The sequence below is a fragment of the Chiloscyllium plagiosum genome, unplaced genomic scaffold, assembly GCF_037043375.1.
Source record: "Chiloscyllium plagiosum isolate Xiang-an unplaced genomic scaffold, Cpla_swu_hap1 HiC_scaffold_9, whole genome shotgun sequence".
Classification (NCBI taxonomy): Eukaryota; Metazoa; Chordata; class Chondrichthyes; order Orectolobiformes; family Hemiscylliidae; genus Chiloscyllium; species Chiloscyllium plagiosum.
The window spans coordinates 30,828,866-30,842,164 of NW_028270147.1; the positions used below are offsets into that span (position 1 = coordinate 30,828,866).

General features: G+C 39.0%; 1 protein-coding gene across 17 annotated transcripts in view; it reads left to right on the top strand.

Annotated features, from left to right (window-relative positions):
- The window catches only part of LOC122554240 (receptor-type tyrosine-protein phosphatase F-like), a 469,298-nt gene that overhangs the window by 292,069 nt on the left and 163,930 nt on the right, over nt 1–13,299 (top strand). For all 17 annotated transcript variants that reach the window (XM_087990512.1, XM_087990511.1, XM_087990513.1 and 14 more), the window contains 3 exons: nt 3,157–3,426; nt 3,972–4,553; nt 12,788–12,921. In XM_087990512.1, coding sequence (XP_087846638.1) covers nt 3,157–3,426; nt 3,972–4,553; nt 12,788–12,921 — 986 coding nt within the window. The remainder of the gene's footprint in view (nt 1–3,156; nt 3,427–3,971; nt 4,554–12,787; nt 12,922–13,299) is intronic.

Sequence of the window (13,299 nt, forward strand, 5' to 3'; positions counted from 1 at the left end):
TTTATATGTGTGGGAGTTTGTGCAAACTGTTTTATTTCATATATGAGTGCAGCAGCTCTTTCTTACCTCTTGCTGTGGTTCATTGACTTTTCCTTCCATTAAACTGCATGAGAGCTGTAAACCTGATGCATGTTGATCGAATGTAAGCACAATGTAAGCTTACAAGCCAAGCTTTTGCAAATTGTTCGCTGCAAATTTCTCTGCGGTGAAACCAAAGCCCCATTGTCAACAGTTTATCCGAAAGCTAGTATTTAAAAAGTGGTGGTTCATTTCTGTAAAACAAGACTGATGTGGTCAGAATTTAATAGTCTGGAGATGTTCAGTTTGATAAATCGCCATCATGTTGAAACCATTTCCATTCCCATGAGTAATGGCAGAATTATTCTCTAACCACTTGCACATTAAATAGTATCAGAAGCAAAACATTCAGTCTGGAGAGCAACAGTCAACCAGGCATTGTAGTTTCAAAACAGGTAGAATACCTTTGATGATCTGTGTGATGTCAAATGAATGATCCAGGTCATGGTATTACAGGACACTGTAGCACTAGCAAAATGATGTTTACATGTACTGAAGAATATTTTTCTGAGTTAATCTATATCTTAACTAACTACGTTCCAATGGTGCAGAAACTATTATGAGATTTTCCTTGTAGTATATTAGCCATTACATCTGGAGTCACCAGGACTGGGTTCACTGAAGATTTCTGGTATGAGAATAGTATGTCAGAATACGAATTCTAAATTGTAAAATTGGCAGTTGTAAGTAACCCCCACCACCACACAAGCATCTTGAAAAGAGTATTCCTTATTATGCTTGATTTTTCTCCCATTGCAGCTTGTAGTGAAGGATAATCTGGACTGGGTGATTAATTCACAATTTATACTCTCATTTTGTGAATAGCCAGCAACAACACAATTGCATCAGGGTGAGGTATACAGTTCTTTTTCTCCCTATACCCATCTTAGACAGAGAGGCCTATGCAGGACTATAGCAGTTTTGGGAAAAGCAAATGAATCATTTGAAGCTAGCTGAGCAGGGCAAGGTCAGGTAATAAATACTTATGTAACTCAAGCCAAATGCATTTAACACAGGCAAATTATTAAGGAGCCTGGTCTTGGATTTTGCAGTCTGATTGATAATGATGTATTCCACCCCAGCTCGACTGCAATGCCCTTGAATGACTAATTGTCAAACAAAACATTGAATGAAGTTTTCTGTTCATAAAAATCCATTTTGAAAGATAGAAGGTTTATAATTTCACAAAAGCCATTTAACTTACACTTTTTTAAAATTAGAAAAACGTTGTAGTAATCTTAAATGTAAACATTCAAAAATATCTTAAATAATATTTGAGTTTTTTTCGAAGAATGATTTGAGTTACAATCATAGTGCTTGAAACTGGAAGAACAGTCTTTTATGGCCCACTCTGCTGGTTTCCAAATTGCTGATGGTTAGCAAGAGATTGACTTTAATTGCATTTGTAAGTAAGATTAACAGAATATCTTGTTACGTAATAGCGCATTTTATCCCATCATAACCTTTAAATGCTTGTCAAGATCTATCCTGTCATTTGATTCTAATATAGCACAAATTGTGTGATGGGACAGAGTTGTTGCACATTAAACCCTGATAGTGTTGAAAATGTTGATAAGAAACTTTCAGCAACCCACCAAAATGCTGTCACCCTTTGTCGCAAGATTTCTTCCATTTGATTCCCTTTAATGTTAAACAGACAGAGTTTGAGTTTAATGTACTATATTGTGCCATTTCTTAGAAATTAACACCAATTTTGACCTGATTTCCCCAGCCAATTTCCACATGTCGGCACTATGCAATTTTTTTTTGTTTTTCAGCTGGCATTAAAGTTAAAAGTAATAAAAATGTGAAAGAATTTGCAAATTTCTGTTCTTTTCATTTATTTATTTTTAAACTGTGAAATCATATACATTATTTGTTCAATTTAACAATCACATTTGACGTGTTATTGCAGTTCCGAATACTCTACTATAAATTTAATTCCACAGCAAATTTTGAAAATAAAATTTAGTATTTCACAAATCGGCCTCATTTGTGGTATCGCCAAACAGCTGCTTAGATTTCATTGAAAACTGCAGTGCCATTTTACACTGTAACATTTTTTGTTAAAAATGATACATCTATTATGTTTCAAATTCCCTAAATTCTGGAAGAATATATACATTAACAGTCATTCTTTTTGTTTTGTTGTGTGCTATTCTTCACAACTGTTCAACTCTGATAGCGGTGTAGAAGTAACAGTGAAATGTGGAATTCTATGCTTATCCAGCAACAACCAAATTGTTCTATTTTCTGGATTTTGAAAAAGCATGCTATTTATATTCAAGATTATGTGCTCCTCTGCAAGTTGAGAGAGGGAATTAGTGGCATTAACCTTGGAGAATACCAGAAATGAACTTATTTGGAGGGATTAACACACTGCTATGCTTATGTTGTGTTAGGGCACATTGTTCCTGTAGCTCTCCACATGAGAATTGTTAAAGTTAGCTTAGTGACCTAGAGTTTAATTGTTTCCCCATAGACAATATAAATTTGTGTGAAACTCACCTGGATCCTATTGTATATACACCCCCTCCCACTGTGTATTGCAAGGTAACCTGAGAAAAACAGACGTAAAAATAACTTACTTGGAGGTTTGCTTTTACAGTATTTCAGAAACAGACCCATTATATTAAATCTGCAAAGGATCATTTGAATTCAGAATTAAGAGGATTCCCTGATATTTGATTTTGCCTTTTTAATGTAAATATTCATGTATTAAAGGATAGCAATTTTTTAAATCTATTTTCTTATAAAATACTTGTTATGATTCAGATGTGGGATGTGTTTTCTTTTGCTTAACCGCAGATAGCTGTATAGAGGAGAAGTTTATTCTGTGTTGTTTCCTCATGCAAGTCTGATTTATAGCACACATCAGACATTGTTGCTTGGTGCTTGCATTATTAAAGCATCAACCATATAGATTTTATTTTACTACAGTTCATTTTTGTAATGAAGAAACTGATATTTACGAAAGTATCCAGGTGTGGTGGGTGGATGTGGCTTGTGTGCCCTGCATGGTAGTAGCTGAGGCTCTTTTAATATTTTTGATTCTACCACAAATATGTTCCTTTCCAGTGCGTCGAGTTCCCCCTCGGTTCTCTATCCCACCCACTAGCCATGAAGTGATGCCAGGGGGCAGCGTTAACCTTACCTGTGTAGCTGTGGGTTCACCCATGCCCTATGTGAAATGGGTGGCTGGAGCATTGGAACTCACACCAGAAGAAGACATGCCTGTTGGACGTAACGTTCTGGAACTGGTTAATATAAAGGAATCTAAGAATTACACATGTGTTGCCATGTCTTCACTGGGTGTTATTGAGGCAACAGCACAAATAACAGTTAAAGGTAAGCCATATAAGCCAGGGTAAAAATGCCTGACTCACAACTAACATTCATAGTCACCTGGCCTCATAAATGAGAGAAGTATGTCTGTGTTGATATTTATTTCCTCTGCCCTTGTTCCACTCCCACTAAAAACAAGTGGGTTATAGCTGTGGTTCTGTTTATCTCTGCTCAGAAGTACTTTCCTTAATATTGTCATAGAATTATCTCATAGTCAGCCTTATAGTACATGGATTTCTTTAGTTTGAGGTGAATTTGGTTTGGTTAAAGTTCAGAAGGCCATATTTCTGTTTGGAATCCATAGCTGTAATAATAATTTGGCAGGCAGAAAATGGTGACTATGACTTAAGGTGCAGTATATATTGATAACATTTGATTTTTCTTGTTCCCTCATTTTTTGATAGTTTCTCAATTTTAAAATATGATCAGTCAGATGTTTTGTAATTAAAATGCAAAATATATTTAGTTTGTTACTCCATTTACTCATTTGTAGGTTTATATTACACTTTACAATAACTTTTCTATGTGTAAATGCTTGTGTATTTTAGCTTTACCAAAGCCACCCACAATGACGAGCGTTACAGAGACAACTGCTACCAGTGTTACACTGACATGGGAATCAGGAAATATGGAACTGATACCATACTATGTTATTCAATATAAACCAAAATCCTCTGATGGACCTTTCCAAGAGGTGGATGGAGTTGCCACCACGCGATACAGTATTGGAGGTCTCAGCCCATACTCAGAGTATGAATTCCGAATCATTGCAGTAAATAATATAGGCAGAGGTCCTCCCAGTGAACTAGTGGAAACCAGAACAGGTGAGCAGGCTCCATCCAGCCCACCTTTAAAAGTCCAGGCTCGTATGCTGAGTGCCAGCACCATGTTAATCCAGTGGGAGGAGCCAGAAGAGTCTAATGGACAGATTCGGGGTTATCGTGTATATTATACTACAGATTCCAGGCTTCCCTTAAATATGTGGTACAAACATAATTTGGATGACAGCCGTCTAACAACCATCGGTAGTTTAATAACAGATACAATATACAGCATCCGTGTATTGGCATTCACCTCAGTTGGCGATGGACCACCATCTGAAATTATACAAGTCAAAACAAAGCAAGGAGGTGAGTCACAACATTTCCTATCTGTGCCCATATAACACTTTTGATTTTAAAATTAAACGAATGAAAGAGAATTGTCTGAATGGATCTCTGCATTCTTGTTTTAAGAATTAACCTGTATGAATGTGATATTAGATGGGGTTAACAGACTATAGTTTCTCCCCAAATTGAATTTTCCTGAAAGTATAAAAATTCCTTCCGTTTCTAACATTTGAAGTCCTACATGAAATATTTTTATCCTAGTTTCAAGCAAGTAATCAATGGATGTAACTCTCCATCACTAAACTATTCGTAGTTGATAGTAATCATTTGGTGTGTTATGGCATCATGCTGATACACTAATGGTGATTATTGCCAGATTGGATGAGGTGTGTTGTTGGTACAATCTCGAGGGAAATGCATTGCTCTTAGAGTTTTAAATATCACAAGAGTGATATTTTTTTGTTTCAAATTTTTATGCTGCTGCTTCAGATAGGGATGACTTTTTTTAGTACGATTTCAGAGGTGGTGTCGGTCCACCAGCATCCAACATAAGTCACTTTCCTTAATAAATACACTTAGCCATCACGTTAGTAGACTGAGGAAAACTTCAAACATCTTACATGCATTATTCAGTAGAAAACAACAAATAGCAAGAGAGTTTGAGAGTCATTGTTACTTCTCCTTTGATACCATAGCTGAGGTAAGCTGACTTATTTGGCTCAAGATCTTCATTGGCCAAAATTTTCTAGTCTCCACTTTGTTAAACATATGTGTTGGGAAATACAGCAAAGATCCGACAGAAGTCCTGATGCATGCACAAATGTGCATAGGACTTGCCCAGGAAATTTAAACTTCTGATGGCCTGATTATCTGTTGTCTGGGATTGTCTGCAAAGTCTTCAGCCCTAAGATCAGGGTGAAGGTTGGGGCAGATCCATGAGACTTAATAACCTAGGAAATGTTGGACCAGTTTAATGGCTATCATATGTGTAATTCTATTGAACAACAAAATTGACCACTCCCCATTAGAACATAAAACAGTACAGCACAGGAACAGACCCTTCAGCCCACCATGTCTGTGCCACTGATGTTGCCATTCTAAAGTAATCCTATCTATCTGCACATGATCAATAACTACTTTCCAGTCTTCTGGGACAGAAATTCTCAACAGAAATTCACAGTATAATGGGAATAAATGTAAGGTTATCCACTTTGGTAGCAAAAATAGGAAGGTAGATTATTATTTGATCGGCTATAAATTGTGAGAGGGGACAATGCTTAACGAGACTGGGGTAGGTGGGACCACTACAAGCAGGATGGTCTTCATCTGAACCAGAGGGGTACCAATATCCTGGGGGGGGAATTCGCTAAGGCCCTTGGGGTGGGTTTAAACTAATCCAGCAGGGGGATGGAAACCAAAATTGTAATTCGAGTATAGAAAAGGTTGAGAGTAGGGAGGTCCAAAATCAAGTTTCAGGGACGCAAGATGGAACCGGCAAGCAAGAAGTTGGTTTGAAGTGTGTCTACTTCAATGCCAGGAGCATCTGGAATAAAGTGGGTGAACTTGCAGCATGGGTTGGTACCTGGGTCTTCGATGTTATGGCCATTTCGGAGACATGGTTACAGCAGGGACTGGAATGGTTGTTGCAGGTGCCAGGATTTAGATGTTTCAGTAAGAACAGAGAAGATGGTAAAAGAGGGGGAGGTGTGGCATTGTTGGTCAAGGACAGAATTACAGTTGCAGAAAGAATGTTTGGGGACTCGTCAACTGAGGTAGTTTGGGCTGAGGTTAGAAACAGGAAAGGAGAGGTCACCCTGTTGGGAGTTATCTATAGGCCTCCGAATAGTTCCAGAGATGTAGAGGAAAGGATAGCAAAGATGATTCTCGATAGGAGTGAGAGGGACAGGGTAGTTATCATGGAGGACTTCAACTTTCTAAATATTGACTGGAAACACTATAGTACGAGTACTATAGATGGGTCAGTTTTTGTCCAATGTGTGCAGGAGGGCTTCCTGACACAGTATGTAGACAGGCCAACAAGGGGTGAAGCTACATTAGACTTGATACTGGGTAAAGAGCCTGGCCAGGTGTTAGACTTGGAAGTAGGTGAACACTTTGGTGATAGCGATCACAATTCTGTTATGTTTACTTTAGTGATAGAAATGGATAGGTGTATACCACTGGGCAAGAGTTACAGCTGGAGGAAAGGCAAGATTTAGGAAGCATAGGATGGGGAAGGAAACTACAGGGGACGGGCACATTAGAAATGTGGAGTTTATTCAAGGAAAAGCTACTGTGTGTCCTAGATAAGTATGTACCTGTCAGGCAGGGAGGAAGCTGTAGAACGCAGGAGCCATGGTTTACGAAGGAAGTGTAATCTCTGGTCAAGAGGAAGAAGAGGAAGAAGAAGAAGGCTTATGTTAGGATGAGATGTGAAGGCTCAGTTAGGGCGCTTGAGGGTTACAAGATAGCCAGGAAAGACCTAAAGAGAGAGCTCAGAAGAGCCAGGAGGAGACATGAGAAGTTGTTGGTGGATAGGATCAGGGTAAACCCTAAGGCTTAGGGTTTACCCTGATCCGATCCACCAACAACTTCTCATGTCTCCTCCTGGCTCTTCTGAGCTCTCTCTTTAGGTCTTTCCTGGCTATCTTGTAACCCTCAAGCGCCCTAACTGAGCCTTCACATCTCATAGTATTTAAGGAATAAAAGAATGACAAGAGTAAGATTAGGGCCAATCAAGGATAGTAGTGGGAAGTTGTGTGTGGAGTCAGAGGAGATAGGGGAAGCACTAAATGAATATTTTTCGACAGTATTCACTCTAGAAAACGACAATGTTGTCGAGGAGAATACTGAGATACAGGCTACTAGACTAGGTGGGATTGAGGTTCACAAGGAAGAGGTATTAGAAATCCTGCAGAGTCTGAAAATAGATAAGTCCCCTGGGCCGGATGGGATTTATCCTCGGATCCTCTGGGAAGCCAGGGAGGAGATTGCTGAGCCTTTGGCATTGATCTTTAAATTGTCATTGTCTACAGGAATAGTGCCAGAAGACTGCTGTTGGTCATTTTTATAAACGTTCTGGATGAGGGCGTAGAAGGGTGGGTTAGTAAATTTGCAAATGACACAAAGGTCGGTGGAGTTGTGGATAGTGACGAAGGATGTTGTAGGTTACAGAGAGACATAGATAAGCTGCATAGCTAGGCTGAGAGGTGGCAAATGGAGTTTAATGCGGACAAGTGTGAGGTGATTCACTTTGGTCGGAATAACCGGAATGCAAAGTACTGGGCTAATGGTAAGATTCTTGGTCGTTTACATGAGCAGAGAGATCTCGGTGTCCAGGTACACAGATCCTTGAAAGTTGCCACCCAGGTTGACAGGGTTTTTAAGAAGGCATACAGTGTTTTAGCTTTTATTAATAGAGGGATCGAGTTCCGGAACCATGAGGTTATGCTACAGCTGTACAAAACTATAGTGCGGCTGCATTTGGAGTATTGTGTACAGTTCTGGTCACCGCATTATAAAAAGGATGTGGAAGCTTTGGAAAGGGTGCAGAGGATATTTACGAGGATGTTGCCTGGTATGGAGGGAAGGTCTTACGAGGAAAGGCTGAGGGACTTGAGGCTGTTTTCGTTGGAGAAAAGAAGGTTGAGCGGTGACTTAATAGAGACATATAAGATAATTAGAGGGTTAGACAGGGTGGACAGGGAGAGCCTTTTTCCAAGAGTGGTGACAGCGAGCACGAGGGGGCATAGCTTTAAATTGAGGGGTGATAGATATAGGACAGATGTCAGAGGTAGTTTCTTTACTCAGAGTAAGGGTATGGAATGCTTTGCCTGCAACAGTAGTAGATTTGCCAACTTTAAGTACATTTAAGTCGTCATTGAACAAGCATATGGACATACATGGAATAGTGTAGGTTACATGGCGTTCAGATTGGTATGACAAGTCGTCACAGCATCGAGGGCCGAAGGGCCTGTAGTGCGCTGTAATGTTCTATGAGACCTGGGTGTCCTCGTACACCAGTCGCTGAAAGTAATTGTGCAGTCCAACTAGAGGTAAGGAAGGCAAACTATATGTTGCCTTGATAGCAAGAGGATTTGAGTACATGAACAAGGATGTCTTGCTATAGTTAGACATGGTATTGGCGAGGCCACACCTGAAATGTGTGCACTCCTGGTCTCCTTACCTGAGGAAGGACGTTCTTGCTATAGAGGAAGTGCAGTGAAGGTTTACCAAGTTGATACCTAGGATAGCAGGACTAGCATATGAGGAGATAGAGTTAGTTAGGATTTTATGCACTGCAGGCCTAATGCTGGGAAATAGGATTTGAATAGATAGGTGCTTGATGACCAGAAAGGACATGGTGGGACAAAGTATCTTTTTCCATGCTGTAAAACCTCTGTGACTCTGTTACATTTGATATATTTTAATCTGTGGTTGCATTTACAAAATTTTTTCCATGTCTTAATGGCTCTATCCATCACTCCAATTCAAGTTTGAAATTAAACAGTCAAATGAGCACCTATTTTTTGATATTTGAGCTGAGAAGCTGACCATGGGGTTCTTTACTACAATCTACCACAAATCTACCAAAACTAGCCAGTGTAGTCATTGGAATTCATAAGTTCCATGTGCTATAAGATTGGTTTCCTCAGCAAACTCCTAAATAGGACCTAAGCCATTTCTTTACCCTGCAAACTCAATGCTGAACTAGGTCCGCCAAAGCCATCCTGTGCATGATTGGTTATGCCATTCAGATACTTTCTTGCTCCATATTGCAGCAGTGCGTTAATGGCCGTAAAGCGGTCTTTCTTGGTGCTAAAAATGTCCAGTCTTCTTTACATTATTGTGGAAGGGTAAGGTATCACAACAGTTTGAGCAATTGGAGAAACTAGCCATTTCACACTGCTATTATGCAGTAGCAGCATGAGAGGTGTTTGCCACGAACAGAGTGCTGGTGTTAAGCCAAGAAGATGCCTTCGCTATCATATACTTAATTAATATGGCATATGAATTTAAGTGCCTTTATGGTACCAAGTACAGTCAGTTCTTCCTATAACATGATTATTGTGTTCTTATACAACCCCGTTTTATAGAAAAATTGCACTTTAGAAATAGTGCTTAGTGATGCTGTAATCGCTTTACAGCCAACACACGTTTTAAAGTTTGCACTGTAGAAACGATGTCCCCAGTTTGTCAATCACGTTACAGCGAATTTGCGATGATGAAATGCATGTTATAACAGAACAACCTGTATGCAAGTTCACAGTACCCAAACAGCCCATGCTTGCAAATTAGGCAGCGGTATCTAGCATTAGGCGTAACTCTGCAATTTTCTGGATAATCGTGATTGTCAGAAGAATTGCACTGACAGCCAATTTCGAATTGTTAGTTGGGCTTCCAGTGTGGTGCAGTTGCACACATTGGAAACCGCATACATTGAGCCCTGTTCTTTGCAGACAGAAAGAACATGTATACACACTGTACCTGTCGCAACTCAGGGACCAATCAGCTTGGCAGTTAACTCTTGATCATCATTAATTGTTGCACTCTCCATGGCACCACTTACTAACGAATCAGCACTGTCCTTTCATACAATATGAGTGTTCTCACCTGTTGAATTTTAATACCCCAAATAATTTTGATAAGTGTAAGATGAAAAGCTTCGACAAAATGTTTCTTTCATTCGGCAATATGTTCACAATTGTTATTGTCAACAGAAAATATTCTTTGCCTGTGCATAACAGTTACCCCATTGTTAGTTTAAGACCGATGGAGCAATAGAACACCCAAATAAGAAACTATTCTCTGAAGAATATTCTCTCTGATTTTCATGTTCTATTTTATTTTTCTTCACACTGATATAGGATCACCCAAGGGACTCTCCTCCATGTCTGAGCTTAGTTAACCAGTGTCTCCACCGAGATAGCAAATATTAGCAGACTGTGGCACAATGATGATATCACAGATGAGTTTAATCCTGTCCTCAGTCAACACCTAAACGTGAACTTTCCAGTAAAAGTGGAAGACGCCATACTCCTAGAGACCAGTGGCTGCTTTTCCTATAGATGCAGACAAGTGGTGGTGAGCTTAGCCTGAGGATCAGCAGGTGAAGGGCAAGGTTGAGAACGTGGGGTTTCATGTGACCAAAGCCAGTATAGGAATTGATTCAGTGCTGTTGGTATTATTCTTCAGCACAAACTAACCATCCAGTCAACTGAATGGAACCAAAAATAATGTTAACTGAAAATAGTCACGAGATAGCAACAGAGTGAGATTTTGTGTTTATATTCTTCCAACTCCATGCCAAAATAAAGAATTATAGCATCACCTGTAATTCTTTCACCAAATTTAAAACATATCAGGATTCTTAAAGAGATTTTCCAGTTTCGCTTTTCAGGTTTTTCACTCTGCCACCTGGAACCTTTTTAGTGTTTATTATAAGAATTGAAATAATTGTGTATAGACAATCCATCAGTCAGCTGAAATGCCACTTATACTGCCTACAATTTCTTTTTGAATCAGCAATATGGATATGTCCCTTTGTACAGCATTAGCAACCATATTCAGTATGTTTTAAAGGCAAGATCAATTTAACAAATGAGTGAAAGGCAAAGTGAATGAATGGATGAAAGGGTAGTCTATAGGTGAGGGAGTTGGCTGCATCTTCCATGCATTTGCCCTCTCACGTAGCCTATCCAAATCAAACTACAACATTGCTGCATTATTCTCGCACACCCGCACATGTTGGGATATTTGGTTCCTTCATCTAAATCATTAACTTATATTGTAAATAGTTGAGGCCTTCAAACCAAACTGTGCAGTATCCCACTAGTCACTGCCTGTCATTTAGAAAAAGATCTGTTTATTCCTACTCTTTGTTTCTTGTCTGTTAACCAGTTTTCTGTCAAGCTCAATACACTATCCCTAATCCCGTGTGCTTTAATTTTACATATTAATCTCTTACGTAGGACTTTGTCACAACCTTTCTGAAACCTCAGCTTTGTCTTCTGGCTCCACACACAGATTACAACTTTGATCCTTAATGGACCCTACTTTTTCCCTGGTTATTCTTTTCCTGTAATATACTTATGAAACACCTTTTGATTTTCTTCAATGTTTCTCACCAGTGTTTGTTTATGTCCCCTATTCACTCTCCTAATTTCTTTTCTACGTAACCCTGTGCACTTTCTGCACTCCTTTCTTGCATCTGTTGTTTTGATCCGTCAACATAAACTATATTTTTTTATCTTTGTATTATCTGGACTTATTGATCCCATCCTTCAACTTTATGGAAACATGTTGGCCTTACACTGTCACTATTAGCCCTTTGAATGATATGGATTTGGATTTTCTGATGTGGATTTTCTTGTGAGTAGCTACTCCTAGTCCACTTTGGTCAGATCCTGTATTTTTATTTTTAAAATTGGCCTTCACCCCCAATTCAGAACTTGTTTCTCATGTCCATCTTATGGTCACTACAGTCGGTTTTGATATAACGTGATAGTTCCTTTCTTGTAAGATCTTGGTGTCATAAGAAAATCATGCAATAGCCGTACCATTTAAACTAATGGGGCTGGAATCATGTTATAGCCAATACAGGTAAGGAAAGTTTGCGTTGAACCAATAATGGTCTAAATTCTTCAATCGCGTTAAAGTCAATTAGTCTGAAGAAACACACGTTATAGCAGAACGAACTGAACATCAAAATGCCCACCCCCCACTGATGCATCTACTATTTGCCTGTCTTCGTACCCTACAATTAGGTCCAGCTTCACCCCTCTGTTGTAAGCCTTTCGACATGCTGGCATAAAAAGCTGTCCTGGACACATTTTAAAAACTCCACTCCCTCTAAGCCTTTCACGCTTTTGTTCATCCCAGTTAATATTGAAGAAGTTGAAATCCTCTACTATGATTACCCTATTATTTTTATAGTTCTGAGATTTGCCTACATAGCTGTCCCTGACAGTTTGGCATCTATATATCAGAAATATTCCAGGGACAGAAATTTCATTGTCAATCCATTGAAGGCACATTTCTCATGGAATCCAGCAAAGGCTTTTATGAAATGTTTGGATGAAATATCGCATCATTAAAATTTATTCTATAGAGCAACACAGTTCCAACAGACTACTTCAGAATTACTACGAGGAAAATTATCTGAGAAGAGCCTAGTAAAGTTTATATTAAATAGGTTTGAATTATTAGATTGTTTCCTGTAGCATAACAATTGTTTGCTCTGGATTCTCTCCCAGTTCCAGCTCAACCAACCGAATTCCAAGCTGAAGCAGAGTCTGATACAAGCATTGCACTCTCCTGGGTGTTACGTCAACAAGAGAAAATTACCAAATATGAACTAATATACTCTGAGGGCATTGATGGAAAAGAGGTATGTTGGAGTCCAAACTCATGGTGGAATGAATCTGAAACTGTGTATATGACTCTTCCTGACTTAATAAGTGACAGAAATAAAAATGTATTCTATGGTTTAATACTCCATGCAATTTTTAAAAAATTTAGAAACAAAAGTCCAGTGAAAAAAGGCATCAAGATTCCATACTGTATCCATTTTTATGCTCATTTCTTAAATTACAGAAAATACTGGTTCTTTAATCTTTCTTGCTCCTTCTTGCAGCAACATAGCTGGTCTGTAATTTTTATAGAAGCTGATAAACTGGCAATGACTCTTCCAAGTAAACAAGCAGGAGGCTGGAAGAACATAGCAAGTCAGGCAGCATGAGGACATGGAGAAGTTGACGTTTCAGGT